The sequence below is a fragment of the Salvelinus fontinalis genome, chromosome 31 (genome assembly GCF_029448725.1).
Source record: "Salvelinus fontinalis isolate EN_2023a chromosome 31, ASM2944872v1, whole genome shotgun sequence".
In the NCBI taxonomy this organism is placed as follows: Eukaryota; Metazoa; Chordata; class Actinopteri; order Salmoniformes; family Salmonidae; genus Salvelinus; species Salvelinus fontinalis.
This window is the reverse complement of record NC_074695.1, coordinates 19,218,459-19,236,119: the sequence shown is the minus strand read 5'-3', so window position 1 is coordinate 19,236,119 and position 17,661 is coordinate 19,218,459. Positions and strand designations below refer to the sequence as shown.

General features: G+C 40.3%; 1 protein-coding gene and 1 pseudogene across 1 annotated transcript in view; both read right to left on the bottom strand.

Annotated features, from left to right (window-relative positions):
• LOC129829755 (6-phosphofructo-2-kinase/fructose-2,6-bisphosphatase-like) overlaps window positions 1–2,981 on the bottom strand; it is a 38,705-nt gene extending 35,724 nt beyond the window's left edge. The window contains exons 1-4 of the mRNA XM_055891649.1: window positions 2,339–2,981; window positions 718–843; window positions 482–578; window positions 130–196 (exon numbers count right to left, since the gene is read on the bottom strand). Coding sequence (XP_055747624.1) covers window positions 130–196; window positions 482–578; window positions 718–843; window positions 2,339–2,480 — 432 coding nt within the window. The 5' untranslated portion in view covers window positions 2,481–2,981. The remainder of the gene's footprint in view (window positions 1–129; window positions 197–481; window positions 579–717; window positions 844–2,338) is intronic.
• Window positions 2,982–15,965: 12,984 nt separating this feature from the next.
• LOC129829363 (P2Y purinoceptor 1-like) lies at window positions 15,966–17,391 on the bottom strand (annotated as a pseudogene).
• Window positions 17,392–17,661: the final 270 nt, after the last annotated feature.

The window sequence follows — 17,661 nt, the reverse complement described above, 5'->3', positions numbered from 1 at the left end:
GTGTGTTTGAAGTTCAATGTCCTGTCCACCCTGAGTACAGTATGTCTCAGTCATGTGTAAGAGGTATGGTGTGTTTGCCCTATTGACAGTCAGCTCAGAGGGGCAGTTTTAAATTGTCCTCTTACTCACGGCTACTTGTCCATGTTCCTTTGAGAAGTAGATAACTACATCTTTAAGGGCATTTGTAGCGCAGGCCCTGAGAAAGAAAATTCAATGAGAAATCATTGGATTAACCACAGAAAGATCATTCACAGCACAAAAGGACATAGCATGTCAGTTGTTACGTAATACTTTACACAAACCACCACTAGCCTGCACCTGAAATGTCACCCTATTCCCTATACAGTGCATTGCTACTTTGACCATGAAAGTAGTGGGGAAGTAGAGTGCTATGGGGAAAAGAGTGCTATTTCAGACGCAGCCCCACTCATAGCTTCATCACATAGATAGAGCAACCCCTCAAACCTGAGGAATCTCTTACCTGCGAATCTGCATGGCCTCCTCATTGTCCGGTCTGAAGAACTCGAAGTTCTTGTAACTCTGGACTGCTTCCCTGCGATACTGGCCCAAGTTGAAGACTAGACGATAGGTGATTGATGATAGATGATATAGGATAGATAAGGGAAAGACCATCAACTCCAATCCTCATGAACCTGTATGAGTACTCAAGCACACCTCAGGCCATTTAACTTGGCTAGTGTGTGGGTGTGAACTGACCCTTTGTTGGAACCCCTATCCAGTTGAGGTAGCGGGTGAGCTTCTTGGATATGTATGTCTTCCCCCTGGCAGGCAGTCCAACCATCACAATCAGAGTGGGGGAGTTGGTGAGCTGGGGCACGGAGGCTGGGGAAAAACAAGACAGAACGTAGGAATCTACTGTACATGCCTGGTGGGTAAATCCCCAGTTTACAATTGGCTCATTCATCCCCCTCCTCTCCCCTGTAACTATTCCCCAGGTCGTTGCTGCAAATGAGAACGTGTTCTCAGTCAACTTACCTGGTAAAATAACGGTAAAATAAAATAAATAAATAAAATAAAAATAGAATGGTTCTCTGTGAACACTTTTAACAAGGCACAAATCAATGGTGAGAATAAACACTTACACACACAGTGAGTATGTGTGTGTGTGTGTGTGTGTGTGTGTGTGTGTGTGTGTGTGTGTGTGTGTGTGTGTGTGTGTGTGTGTGTGTGTGTGTGTGTGTGTGTGTGTGTGTGTGTGTGTGTGTGTGTGTGTGTGTGTGTGTGTGTGTGTGTGTGTGCGTGTGTGTACCAAGTGCCGAGGTAATCCTCACCATCTCCTCAAGAGAGAGAACACCAGGGGACAGAGAGATAAAATATCTGTTAACCAGGGCACACCTATCAGATGAGTCATCTCCCAATAGGCAAGGATTGGTTGAGCCCTCATTGTTACCATGTTATGTCTTACTTACCTCGTCAACAGGATTGCCAGAGGTGATGTGTTCTGCATACTAATCCTAGAGTAATTAGCCAACTCCTTTAAGAGTGTAAGACTACTTCAGAATATATCCTGAGAACCACAGAGTATCCCATGCAGCCAGTCACATCGGTGACAACACACTGGGACATGGTGCCATTGCAGACAGTACCAGTATGCAGTACCTCTTGTTCAGCATGAGATTTCATCATAGAAACAAAATAACTGTCAAAGCATGTGGAACAGAATCATTCCACAGGCTACATCAGACCTCTCAATAAAGTAATGTTCAAACTGCATATCCACACACTGCACCAGATATCATTTCACATGTCAGGAAGCACTTAACTGAGACTTTAGAAGAGCATTACAGTACAATAGGTAGTACGAGGGAGGATATAGGAGAACCAGGACGTATTGCAGGATATAGAAGCTGGTAGTCTGTATGAATGATGACTGACTGCAGCGTCAGTATACAGCATCCATGCATTAAAGGTCACAGGACAATGTTAGAGTAGGATTAATCTTGTTCTCGCACATGGAGCATGGAGGAGGTGGGAGGGAAGCCATTCAACAGATCTAAGATTTACACTAGGAAACAATCAATCATAGTCTTAACATGGCAACAAGATCAAAACTTGAGCACTCATCCACCTGTTGTTGAAGATAACTTTCCCGTGGCTTATACTAATGAATGAATTAGGAAGTTAAGAGGAAAGAAGAGACAGAGAAAACAGACAGGAGAAGAGAAGGAGCGAGAGACAGAGAGAGAGACAGAGACAAAGAGAGAGCGAGCAAGAAACAGACAGAAACAGGCGGAAACAGGCAGAGGCAGAAACAGACAGAAACAGACTGAAAAAAGAGAAAGAGAGCACTCGACAGAAATTGGTTCTTCACACTTACAGCCTCTCCGGCGACTTAGCTTGCAGCTTCCCATCCCCAACCATGGCACCCATATCTTGAGCAGAGGAGTCTGCGTGAGCTCATTCTTCTCCTGTTCTGTGGTCATGTCAGCACTCGGCAGCGGCCAGACAGACAGAGTCATGCAACACAGCACAGTCTCCCTGGCCCTGTTCAGCGGAGCGAGTGTGAGTGAGGGAGACAAGAGGAGCAACACAGCCGCTTGCTTCAGTGAACTCCGGCGGGGTCACCTGACTGTTGCCAAGGAGCAGAAGGCGGAGGGGACGCTGGAAGGGGAGGACCTCTAAATGGCATCCGATTCCCTAAATAATGCAATACTTTTGACCAGGTTCCATAGGGCTCTGGTTCTTTATATAATGCAATACTTTTGACCAGGGTCCATAGGGAATTTGGTGCCATTTGGGACACATGTTAGCTCACTGATGCCATGCTGTTTCACTGCTACTCAGCAGTTAGCGTAGAACATGGTCAGAGGCCAACTGCTTTAGAGGGATCTAAAATATCCTGGGACATCAGCCAGTAGGGATGAGGAATCACAAAGTTACACAAGTCTGTGTTGTTGTGGTGACATGGCACTAAAGCATTAAATATATCAGTCCTTTTGAAGAACAAGCTCATCACAGAGTAACAGTTTTCCATAGTTAACTGTTATGATGAACTGATCAAAACAATATATGTTGTGAGGCTATAGTACAGCACATATATGTTGCTTGATTTGTATTTGGCAACGGTGTGGTGTTGCTCAATTACACCACAAGGTGGCAGTTGGAAGTCAGAGTACACAGTTCCTTTTGAAATGCTAATCCAAAGGAAAGATCAACTGGCTCTGTCATTACATACACTCTCACTGTCTGTAGGTAGCAAATAAACTGACAAAACAGCTCCTCCCTATGTTCTCTGCTGTCTTTCTGCTCTGGTGCAATCAATCTCATTCAGAAAATATCTGACTTTGTTGACAGTACTTCAAGAGGTTACCAAGGCAATGAGGCATTAACCTGACTAAGGAATTAGACATCTGACAACCTATGAGACATGGACAGTCCCTGATCTGATCTCATTACAACTTAATGCAGTGGAGTATTAAAGGGAAGAGGCGTCATGGGTTAGATAATGTCATCAATACGTAATGTAGCCTCCCAGCAGGCGAGCAAAACTGGTTGAAATTATATCATTACTACACCATTACAACCTGGTTGCAAACTAGTTGTATTGACGTCATTTCAACCAGCTTTGTCCACTGGGCCCACTGGGCATTGTTACCCCCGCAATTCTTATTTATGTTATATCCATACATTCTTAGAAAAAAGATTGCTATCTAGAACCAAAAAGGCTTCTTCAGCTGTCCAAACAACTTTTTGTTTCAAAAGAGTTCTTACAAGGAACCAAAAAGGGTTCTCCTACGGGGATAGCCAATTAACCCTTTTGGAACCCTTTTTTCTACGAGTGTAGGCCTACCGTATAGTATCATGTTTTACATGCAGTGGCAACATTGTTTAGACATTTCCACTGTGGGGTTTGCTGAAACACATTTTTACTTAGACCTGCAGTAACTTATCAAGGCTGAAATGGGCATTGGAACAGGAAACTTTGAATAAAACTTTGTGGTCAAATTCTAACAGAGACAGACAGTTCGTTTTGCAGTTAGTCTTACAGTGTCTTGGCCTCTGCCATTACTCTGCAACAGAAATTGTAATTCCCATAACACAGCAATACATTCTGTATCTAAGTGTCAGACCTCATACCAACTGTTAAGTTACCTAACTGACCACATTCTGGGCAAATCGTACCGTAGGCCTATGTTGGCATATGTTAAAAAGGTTAAGTATCTAACCTGATATTCTGCAGTACAGACAATGTTTATGCCTTTCAGCAACAGTAATGACCACAGAGTCTAGATCTGTTTTTGTTAGTAGAGCCCAGGAGAAGCGAGAGAGGAACATTCTATCCCTGTTGGCTGAGAGTTTGGCCTGGCAGGAATTTAGCCCGGCCTCCCTGCTCCAAATAGAATGACAGGGATTGACTGCACTGTAGCTGCTGAGCAATGAGCTATGATTGGGCAGCTGCTGTAAACCACAGCTAAGTGTAAGTGTGTTCCTGAAAACATCTCTCTCTCTCTCTCTATCTCTCTCTCTCGGAGGAACTATTAACTGCATAATAAAAGTTTACATGGAACATACTGTACTTAAAGGTCCAATGCAGAAATGTTTATCTCAATATCAAATCATTTTTTGGTAACAATATATTTCTTGCTGTGATTGTTTTCAATTAAAATGGTCAAAAATAAACAAAAACAGCTTCCTAACAAAGAGCAATTTCTCAAGCAAGAATTTTGCTGGGACTATCAGAAAACTAGCTTTTATGGCAGAGACATGGCAGAGAGGTTTGAAACTCTCTTTCTTATTGGTCTATTAACTAATTTTCCACCTTGTGATGTCACCAGTCTGGCCAAAATTCCATCCCATCAAAAACAGGCTGAAATTTCAAACAGTCTTTTCAAATAGTTCTTGCACTTAAAGGGCATTAACATAATTTTCAAAATTTCACAATATTATTCCAACCTCATAGTGTGGAAATATATATAAAACACAGAAAATCACGTTTTTCACTGCGCTGGGCCTTCAAGGTGGTTGAGGTTACATTCCATATGAAGATGGAATGAGATATTAAGATGGCAAGAGGGTACATGACATTTTGGAGTTGGTTTATGCTTGAGCAAGATTCCTTCAGAAGACAGACCGTCCCGTTCCGTAACAGGTCCCAAAGATCTGGTCAATTGGAGGTTTTCTGGAATTTCTGGAATTTTCCAAGCTATTTGAATGCAAAGTCAACTTAGTGTATGTAAACTTCTGACCCACTGGAATTGTGATACAGTGAATTATAAGTGAAATAATCTGTCTGTAAACAATTGTTGGAAAAATTACTTGTGTCATGCCCAAAGTAGATGTCCTAACCGACTTGCCAAAACTATAGTTTGTTAACAAGAAATTTGTGGAGTGTTTGAAAAACGATTTTTAATGACTCCAAGTTTTAATGACTGTTGTGGGGGTGGTTTGCTGCAGGAGGGGCTGGTGCACTTCACAAAATAGATGGCATCATGAGGAAGAAAAATGATGTGGATAAAGTGAAGCAACATCTCAAGACATCAGTCAGGAAGTTAAAGCTTGGTCGCAAATGGGTCTTCCAAACGGACAATGACCCCAAGCATGCTTCCAAAGCTGTGGCAAAATAGCTTAAGGACAACAAAGTCAAGTTATTGGAGTGGCCATCACAAAGCCCTGACCTCAATCCTACAAAAAATGTGCGGGCAGAACTGAAAAAGCATGTGCGAGCAAGGAGGCCTACAAACCTGACTCAGTTACACCAGCTCTGTCAGGAGGAATGGGCAAAAATTCACCCAACTTATTGTGGGAAGCTTGTGGAAGGCTACCCGAAACATCTGACCCAAGTTAAACAATTTAAAGGCAATGCAACAAATACTAATTGATTATATGTAAACTTCTGACCCACTGGGAATGTGATGAAAGAAATAAAAGCTGAAATAAATCATTCTCTCTACTATTATTCTGACATTTCACATTTTTAAAATAAAGTGGTGATCCTAACTGACCTAAGACAGGGAATTCTTTTAGGATTAAATGTCAGGAATTGTGAAAAACTGAGTTTAAATGTATTTGGCTAAAGTGTATGTAAACTTCCGACTTCAACTGTATATATACTGTGTACAACAAATTAAGAATAGTTTCCTAATATTGAGTTGCACTCCCGATTCGGCGGGGCATGGGTTTCTACAAGGTGTCGAAAGCGTTTCACGGGAATGCTGGCCCATGTTGACGCCAATGCTTCCCAAAGTTGTGTCAAGTTGCCTGGATGTCCTTTGGGTGGTGGACTATTCTTGAGACACACATGAAACTGTTTAGCATGGAAAACCCAGCAGTGTTGCAGTTCTTAACACAAACCGGTGCGCCTGGCACCTACTACCATACCCCATTCAGAGGCACTTGCATATTTTGTCTTGCCCATTTACCCTCTGAATGGCAGACATACACAATCCATGTCTCAATTGTCTCAAAGCTTAAAAATCCTTCTTTAATCTGTCTCCTCCCCTTCCTCTACTTCGATTGAAGTGGAATTAACAAGTGGCATCAATAAGGGATCATAGCTTTCACCTGGATTCACCTGGTCAGTCTGTGTCATGGAAAGAGAAGGGGTTCCTAATGTTTATACACTCAGTGTATAATGGTGTGTATAGAAAGTATATGAATAGAAAAGGTGTGTGCAGGTGTAGTTATATAGGATGTGCCTTGACTAGAATACAGTATATACATCTGAAGTTTATTAAACAGTATATAAACATTTCCTCCACATCAGGAAATGTTAACTTCTAGTGTATTCAAGGTTAAAAAAGGCTTCCTTTTTGTGATAAAAAAAATGCATCAACCCCTACAAACAATGACCTTTATAATGACCTGACCAAGATCCGCTTCAGATGGAAACGCTGTCAATAAAGCGGTGAATTTGGAGCTTTAACAGCCTTCTTGTTCTATACCATTTTTTATAATCCACATAATAATTCACATTTCCTGTTGCTGTAGAATTATTTTCCTGCTGTAGCAAACTGGCTCCAATTAAGATCCTACAATTGTAGCATTCATTCAGTGATAGGTTACTACTATACTTGACTGTGCTAATCATACTGTAACAGAGCACAAAGAGGATACCACTAATGTATAAGGAAATAGAGGGAAACAACAGAAGATATTAGAGTTACCAGAGTGACAGACAGACCTTCCCAAGTCCTTTCCCATTTCGCCTGTGTGTCCATCCTTCCTAAATCAAGGCAGCTTTCTAAATCAAGGCAACTTGAAACCCAGAGAAGACGTTGTCCGGTCTTTAGCAGTGTCTGCAAAACTGTCTGAATCATAGTGTAACATCAATCCACCAAGTCTATTTTGCTTGCGTGTATTTCTGTGCTGCTGCACTTAGCCCCCTGAACAACATGTGCTCGTAACAACATGTGCATAGACAGAACTGAACCAAGTCCAGTAAAGTTGGACTTTACTACACCATCTTAGCACTTCCTACTCCTCTCTCTCAAGAGAGTGCATGTTCATCAAGGAATGCTCTCACCTGCGCTGTCACAGCGGCGCCTCATTATGTATTCCATATGGAGCAGTTCTATCCCTGCAGTGTGCACGGTCTGAAGAAGACTTACTAATGCCCATGGCTCTGCAGTCAGATGCTCTTATTAATGTAACCAAATCCCTCGGCCAAAGCATTCTTTCCCCCCTCACCACCTTCTCCCTCTTTCTACGACACATGGACATACGCTGGGCTTGTCCTTTAATGTTTGCCAGGTCTTGGGTTCACCATTCACAATTTACACACACACACACACACACACACACACACACACACACACACACACACACACACACACACACACACACACACACACACACACACACACACACACACACACACACACGCACACACGCACACACACGCACACACACGCACACTCACACATACGCACACTCACACACACACACACACAGCCAGAGGAGTGAGCTCATAACAGGAGCAAAGGTCACCGAGGGGATTTGAATCTTTACAACTCCGTGGCTTCGCTTATCGTTCAGACCTGGGTTTGAATAGCACTTGAAATCTTTCAAATACTGTTAGCTTTAGCTTTAGCCTGCCTGTAGTGCCAGGCGGGCTGGTTTTACACTTCTGTGACTCTTCTATTGGTTCAATTGCACCAGGCACGCTTAATCAAGCCCAGCTAAACTATTTGAAGTAATATCAAATAGTATTTGAGCCCAGGTCAGCCACTTATCATGCACACACGTGTCAAAGAGGGTTAATACAAAGTAATTACTAGATGAGAATGTGACAAGTAAGGACTTGTAGGCCATGTCTTGAACTCTTGTTATTGTGTTCCATATACTACAGTTTATCTGGCAAGATGGCACTGACAGACACGGACACCCTTCTAGCTCCTAGACAACTTTGCAGTATTTTGTCTATTACTGCATTGTTGAAGCTAGAAACACAAGCATTTCGCTGCACCTGCGATAACATCTTCACATCTGTGTACGTGACCAATACATTTTGATTTGATTTGATTTGAAAGGGTGTGTAACATTAAAAGTTTCAACAAATATGTTTTTAATGACTGGAGCTTACTATGTGCTGCAATCATAAAACCAACAAAACACAATAATATGTTCTATCCAACCAATACCGACTGTGTTATGCAGCAGACAAATTCAAAAATATGTCACATACAGCATATTACTGCATGCACATCAAAATGCATAGCCTACCATTAGCTGTACGTGTAACGTCTGCTACAGAAGCATGGTATTGCTGCAGTCAGTACCATACCCAAGCTCCATTCTTGAGGCCCCAAAAGAATCCAGTGAAATCTTGGCATGTCTCAAAATACAGTGGTAATGTAAAAAGCAATGGATGTTAATTTGGCAGCAAAACAAAGCGTCTAGCCATGCCTTATTTTATAACCAAGCCCCAAATGATCTGCTCCTATTGTAAATAGTTTAGTAAGGTACCATCTCATGTTACCCTTTTGGATTGTAAAGGGGCATTTTCCTTCACTAAACAGGATCAGGATCAGGATCAACTCATTTACCACTATCCCTATCTCTCATACAGCCATGGATGGCAGCCAGGAAAACTCAAACATATCACTACAGCTCATTTACTGAGTAAAAACCTTAGCGCACCAAAACAATAGGAAAAGAATCATCTGTTTGATTTTAATCACAATCAGTACTCCCTCAGGACGTTGCCTCCCTAATCTCAATAAGACTGTTGGGTGTATTTTGTTGTAATGAGTTGCTGCCTGCACAGTGTGTTACAGTACTATATTGATCCTTTGGGTCACCACACAAGCGTGGCCTTTCATATGGTGCAGGTTGATTTCATATGACGAGGGTTGTAAGCGAACGAAAGGTATTCTTTATCTGGATCCCAGACTCCTCGGCGAGCGCTAGACTTTCTTGGGTCCGCAATATACGTATATCAACAGGGAAACTGAGAAGAGACCCTTTGTTAAGAAACCTTGAAGTCTAACAACTAGAGTAAAATATATTTTTTTAAACACCCACCCAAGAAAGCAAGAAAAGTAGGCAGAGTAGAGGGCAGAGAGAGGGAATGACTGATGGGCTGCTCTGTGCTCTCTGACCGTCGGGTTTATTAACGAGGACCCTCATGAGTGATGGACTCCTCAGCAAAGTACAATGGTACAGTATCCTGTATATGAAGCTCGGACATAGGATAAGCATAGAGACAATGCATTTTCAGAGGTGTTCTAGTATTTATGCCATAGGCATAAACACTATTGATGGTTTCCATTTCTAAAACAAACAGATCCAACTACTTAAATGGTTGATGATACTCAATTGATAATTGACCTCACTGCACAGTAATTGACCTCAATGCACAGTAATTGACCTCAATGCACAGTAATTGACCTCAATGCACAGTAATTGACCTCAATGCACAGTAATTGACCTCACTGCACAGTAATTTACCTCACTGCACAGTAATTTACCTCACTGCACAGTAATTTTCTCACTTCACAGTAATTGACCTCAATTCACAGTAATTGACCTCACTGCACAGTAATTGACCTCACTGCACAGTAATTTATCTCACTTCACAGTATGTAGTTTTGTTCTTGTAATATTACACCACTATTTTTGCTTGAGGTCATGACATTGATTTATCACATTTTCAGAGAAAATATATTTGTACAGTGACATTTGAAAAGCACTGGTTCCCATAGTTTTAGCCATCAATCATTTTTAATCCCTTTTATGAAGCTTTTCCTGTGCTGTATCTGGTCTTGCACTTTTCACTCTAATATAGGAGATCTTTGTTTAAACTTAACATAGTATGCTATACAATACTACCGTGCGTCATTAGAGATCGTTTGGGACCTTGCCACATCCTGCAGCGTAAATAGGTTGTGTTCCTGTCTGCTGCTGAATGACTGCTAAGCACTAGAGTGTGTTCTTTACCGAATGTTCTTACTGAGGAACACAAGGCTATTCTTGGCAGAACAACTATGTCACATCAAATTGCAGAACATTTCTAAGCAAAATGTGAAGCGAAGTGATAAGGAACTCTGGGGTGTGAAGTACTGTACATTCTTAGTTTATGGATTCAAATGTATTCCCATGTATCAGTTCTGATTTGAATGTATTGATTGTAGTGACAGTGGGCCTGTCATTCCTGTTAAGTAACGCAGTGTATTTCAGATATAGCGAAAGCAATTGAAAAAACCTGAAGGTTGATATAATGGGATTTCCAAAGTGTCTGGTATTTTATGTAGAGAATCTTTCTAATATGTCAAAAATGTAAGTCATATTTAATTATTACATTTATCTTTTGAATCAAGTTTTTATTGGGTTATTGTAATTAAGTACCTCCGCCATGTATTTGAACTAATGTTATACATTTTGTAATACAGTATAAATTGTAACATTTGATTCCATACATTCAAAGGATGAGATATATGTTTCATGAAATAAGAATATATTCAAAAGTCTTCTTTAAATTAACATTTTCACTTTAGAATATATACAGTATCATGCATTCTTTTTAAACCTTCACCACATTTAAAGCCGATCACCACATTATAATAATATTCTATATTGAATGGAGTTTCACACCTATATTAAAAACTCTGCTGGCAGTTAGTGTCAGCGATTGGGTGCAGAGATGTAGCGCAGGACACAGGTTTGAGCAACACAACTGAGTTTACTCACAAAAATCAAGCAATATTCCAAATAGGAAAATACAGACAGAATAACACCTACAACAACCACTAAGACACCAACAATCACGGACAGAACAGAAAGGTATGCCAGAGGGTTAAATAAGGAACATGATATGGGAATTGAAACCAGGTGTGTGTAATACAGACAAAACAAAACGAAAATGAAAAACATGGATCGGTGGTGACTAGAAAGCCGGTGACGTCGACCGCCGAACACCACCCGAACAAGGAGAGGGGCCGACTTCGGAGGAAGTCGTGACAGTTAGTCTGTTTCCTGTTCCTCTGCACATGCATTATCTTTTTACTGCAGTCGGCTAAATCAGGGTCACAAAGAGTGCTTCCTGGTAGTCTTAAACAAATCTACTTTGAAACGAAAGTATACACTTCACTTACATGGTTATTGCTTTAAAAAAAAGAAGACACCGATATCATGTCAGATATAGCATTGAAATGCATTCAGTTATGAGTTTGCATCCCAATATTACACTTCATATATCTCACAGAAGACTAAATAGCACAAAACCGTTTGACAAAGAAACATAGGATTTTAAGCTTTTAAATAAAAAAAAATTTAAAAAATCCTTTTACAAACGGTAACAAATCTTTGAAGTTGTTGCATATTTCGTTTATATTTTGGTTCAGTGTAGTTTTGAACGTATCATAAGCTATCTATTAATTATGAAATTATGAAAAATATGAATACCATTCCACCAATGAGGCCACTAGGTCATTTAACTGCAGGAAAGGGCTACCAGCAAAGATTTCACATTGCTCTGTAACCTCAATACCATGTGCCATAAACCAATACAGTCTACACGTTGCTTTAAATCAGTTTAACATATTATATATTTAAAACAATTGGCACTTTAACCTACCCTATGGAATTGTTTTAAGAGGGTCATACCATGCATCATGTAGCTATTTGATTTAGATAACCCTTTTGTCACACCCTGATCAGTTTCACCCGTCCTCGTTGTTGTCTCCACCCCCTCCAGGTGTTGCTTGTTTTCCCCAGTGTATTTATCCCTGTGTTTCCTGTCTCTCTGTACCAGTGTATTTATTCCTGTGTTTTTCCCATTCTCCTGCATTTTGCATTTTCCTTTTTCTAGTCCTCCCGGTTTTGACCCATGCCTGTTTCTGGACTTTGTACCCGCCTGCCTTGACCACGAGCCTATCTGCCACTGTACCTCCTGGACTCTGATCTGGGTTTGACCTATTTGCCTGTCCATGACCATTCTCTTGCCTACCCCTTTGGATTAATAAACATTGTAAGACTCCAACCATTTGCATCCTGTGTCTGCATTTGGGTCTCGCCTTGTGCCTTGATACCTTTAGGTATCAATTTTTTTTATTTTTAATGATTTTATAAAATATTGAATTTGACCTTTACTACTATAGGCCGTAGGAACGCATTGAATAACACACTCATAAATGGCAAAAAATACAATAAAAAAAGAAATCACAAGGAATAAGGTTATGAAGTGTCTGTCCTATATCTAGGAGATATAAGAAAGCTCAGGAAATATTTTTGTTTTTTGGAATATTTAACCCCTTATTTTTGTTGGCACAAAATTACCTCCATACCTTCATTTTTTTGTATGGGTTACCTTCAGATGAGTCCAATGACACTTGTGGGGGTCGTAGAGCACAATGGAGAACACCATCGTGTTGAGAGTCTCCCCCTTTCATAATATACTTTACAAAAATATGAACATAGCATGTAAAGTGTTGGTCCCATGTTTCATGAGCTGAAATTAAAGATAGTCCTCCCGGTTTATTCCAGACATTATTATGAGCCCGTCCTCAGCAGCATTATTATTCCAGACATTATTATGAGCCCGTCCTCAGCAGCATTATTATTCCAGACATTATTATGAGCCCGTCCTCAGCAGCATTATTATTCCAGACATTATTATGAGCTCGTCCTCAGCAGCATTATTATTCCAGACATTATTATGAGCCCGTCCTCAGCAGCATTATTATTCCAGACATTATTATGAGCTCGTCCTTAGCAGCATTATTATTCCAGACATTATTATGAGCTCGTCCACAGCAGCATTATTATTCCAGACATTATTATGAGCCCGTCCTCAGCAGCATTATTATTCCAGACATTATTATGAGCTCGTCCTCAGCAGCATTATTATTCCAGGCATTATTATGAGCTCGTCCTCAGCAGCATTATTATTCCAGACATTATTATGAGCTCGTCCTCAGCAGCATTATTATTCCAGACATTATTATGAGCTCGTCCTCAGCAGCATTATTATTCCAGACATTATTATGAGCTCGTCCTCAGCAGCATTATTATTCCAGACATTATTATGAGCCCGTCCTCAGCAGCATTATTATTCCAGACATTATTATGAGCTCGTCCTCAGCAGCATTATTATTCCAGACATTATTATGAGCTCGTCCTCAGCAGCATTATTATTCCAGACATTATTATGAGCTCGTCCTCAGCAGCATTATTATTCCAGACATTATTATGAGCTCGTCCTCAGCAGCATTATTATTCCAGACATTATTATGAGCTCGTCCACAGCAGCATTATTATTCCAGACATTATTATGAGCTCGTCCTCAGCAGCATTATTATTCCAGACATTATTATGAGTCCGTCCTCAGCAGCATTATTATTCCAGACATTATTATGAGCCCGTCCTCAGCAGCATTATTTTTCCAGACATTATTATGAGCTCGTCCTCAGCAGCATTATTATTCCAGACATTATTATGAGCCCGTCCTCAGCAGCATTATTATTCCAGACATTATTATGAGCCCGTCCTCAGCAGCATTATTATTCCAGACATTATTATGAGCTCGTCCTCAGCAGCATTATTATTCCAGACATTATTATGAGCCCATCCTCAGCAGCATTATTATTCCAGACATTATTATGAGCCCGTCCTCAGCAGCATTATTATTCCAGACATTATTATGAGCTCGTCCTCAGCAGCATTATTATTCCAGACATTATTATGAGCCCGTCCTCAGCAGCATTATTATTCCAGACATTATTATGAGCCTCCCCTCAGCGGTATCATGTGATTTACAATATATTTACATCTATTAGATACAATGAATAACCAGGAACGTCAATTCATGCATATTACCATACACGGAAAACAATGTTTATTTTGTTTTATTTAACCTTTATTTAACCAGGAAAAGCTCATTGACACCCAGTCTCTTTTGCAAGGGAGACCTGGCCAAGAAGGCAGCAGTAATCATTACTACATTACTACATGTAAAACATACAATACAATCAGCACATCAACAGCACAATCCAGTCTACAGGAAATATTTACACTCCTCATGAACAGTCTTGCATCAGAGTTTTAAACCCTTTCAGGGCACTAATACATCTAGGTGAAGCATATATTGTAGACTATTCCATGCCTCTGGTCCACAATAGCAGAAGGCAGTCTTGCCTAACAGTGAAGGCCCTGGGGACTTTAAGTAGCAACCACCTAGTAGACCGGGTCTGGTAACTGCTAGTGGTAAAGGTGAGCAGGCTACAGATGTAGAGAGGGAGTTTATCCAATATGGTTTTGTAAATGAACACGTACCAATGTAGCTGTCTGCACATATAAAGATAGGTCCAATCCACCATTTGGTACAAGGGGCAATGGTGGGTGAGTGACTGAGCATTTGTAACAAAGCATAAGGATAGATGATAAACAGAGTCAAGTCTCTTTAACCACAGAAGAGGCTGCATGCATATACAGTGGCTTCAAAAAGTATTCACACCCCTTGCCATTTTCCACATTTTGTTGTCTTACAGCCTGAATCTAAAATGGAAAGAAATTTAGATTTTTTTTGTCACTGGTCTACACACAATACCCTATAACGGCAAAGTAGAGTTATGTTTGTAGACATTTTTTCTAATTAATAAAAAATTTAAAGCTGAAATGTCTTGAGTCAATAAGTATTCAACCCTTTTATTATGGCAAACCTAAATAAGTTCAGGAGGAAACATTTGCTTAACAAGTCACATAATAAGTTGCATGGATTCACTCCATGTACAATAATAGTGGTTAACATGATTTTTGAGTGACTATTTAATTTCTGTACCCCACACATACAATTAACTGTAAGTTCCCTCAGTCGAGAATTGAATTTCAAACAAAGATTCAACCACAAAGACAAGGAGGTTTTCCAACGCATCGCAAAGAAGAGCATCTATTGGTAAATGGGTAAAACAAAAGCAGACATTGAATATCCATTTGAGCATGGTGAAGTTATTAATTACACTTTGGATGTTGTATCAATACACCCAGTCACTACAAGGACACGGTACAGGAGTCCTTCTTAATTCAGTTGCGGGAGAGGAAGGAAACCGCTCAGGGATTTCACCATGAGGCCAATGGTGACTTTAAAACAGTTACAGAGTTTAATGGCTGTGATAGGATAAAACTGAAGATGGATCAACAACATTGTAGTTACTCCACAATAGTAACCTAATTTACAGAGTGAAAAGAAGGAAGCCAGTACAGAAAAAAAACATTACAAAACATGCATCCTGTTTGCAACAAGGTTGCAGTAAAACTGCAAGAAATGTGGCAAAGAAATTAACTTTTTGTCCTGAATAGAAAGTGTTGTGCTTAGGGAAAATCCAATAAAACACATTGCTGAGTACCACTCTCTATATTTTCAAGCATGGTGGTGGCTGCATCATGTTATGGGTAAGCTTGTAATTGTTAAGGAGTGGGGAGTTTTTCAGGATAAAAAATTTACTAAATTTAGCCAAACACAAGCAAAACCCTAGAGGAAAATCTGCTTCAGTTTGCTTTCAAACAGACACTGAGAGATTAATTCACCGTTCAGCAGGAAAATAATCTAAAACACAAGGCCAAATCTACACTGGAGTTGCTTTCCAAGAAGACAGTGAATGTTCCTGAGTGGCCAAGCTACAATTTTGACTTTAATATACTTAAAAATCTATGGTAAGACCTAAAAATTGGTTGTCTAGTAACGATCAACAACCAAATGACAGAGCTTGAAGGATTTTGAAAAGAATAATGGGCAACTGTTGCACAATCCAGGTGTGTAAAGCTCTTAGAGACTTACCCAGAAAGACTCACAGCTGGAATCGCTGCCAAACGTGCTTTTACAGTTAATCAATGCACAGTAATAAACACAGCAGAAATATATAAATGAGTGTGGGAGAAATGAGAATACGCAAACAAAGCTCCTCTGTCTGGTATTGCAATGAGAATGCTGTGCTGAATTCATAATGGTGCTGAAGCTTGTCCCTGGATGCGATGGTTGAATATCTGAGGGACAGACTGTTAAACTAGTTCTCAAAGTCTGGTGATCTGCATGAGAAGATCAGCATTACTGTGGAGGTAGACCAATGGGTTGATGGCACTGTTTAGACATACAAGGGCTCGGCTGACTTGGTGAGCAATGTAGATGCCTGTGAACCAATCCTGACACATGCGTTCTCTTTTCAAAATCCTAGTTTTCAGGTTTAGATTCCTGAATATATGCTACGGTGTGTAACAAACAAAGAAGAGTAAAGTCACAAGGAACACCAGTTTTAGGCTTCTCAGCTTCATCACTTGGTTGATGTTGGTTTTGGTGGAGAGAACCACAGTCACGTGTTCATAGCAACCCAATATGATGGCAGTGGGATGCAGAATCCACATACTGTCCATGCAATACTGTATTTCAGGTAATCATTGGTAAAGCAGTCCGAGGTGGTGTCAAAGCTTGTTTCTGTCCCTGAAGAAAAGTTGGGGACTGTTTTGTTAAAATACACATCAGGAAAACTCTGAATGCAGACTAATACCCAAACTACAGCAGTGATAACTACAGAGACCCCCAGTTATCCTGCCCATCACTCTCAGTGGGTAGACAATGCTCAGGTACCTGTATACGCTAATACATGTGAGGAAACCAATACTTCCATACAAGTTCAAATTGAAGCAGAATCGTATCATCTTGCAGAAGACTTGTCCGAAGTTCCAGTGATTGTCTGCTGAGTAATACGCAACCAGAAATGGAAGTGTCATCAAATATAGAATATCTGCCACTCCAAGGTTCAGAACAAAAACATTGATATTTACGAATTTCTTCCAGTTCGCAAACAATAATTTTAGTCCCAAACAGTTAGCAACAAGACCAATGATGAATACTGACATATACACTGCAGGTAAGAATTTGTGTGAAAAGGCCTTGTTAACTTGTCCACAGGAAGAGTTTGTCTTCATTTTCTCTCCCCCACAGAAATTGATCTTATACGGGTGAGAATAACCTGAATAGAGGTTGAATGAAAAAAAAGTATTTCCTTCAAGATGAATGAAGAAGTCAGTCGCTCAGTTTCCTAGCACTTCTCAGTTATTCTCAGCTCCACATTGAGATTGCAAAAGGTGGAGGTAGGTGTTCTCTCACAATGTTTTGTGTGAAAGATCAATTTATCACTGACTCTCTATACAGAATAATTCAGAAATTATCAGTAGGGACTCATTTCCTGACTATAAACAGGAAATCATACA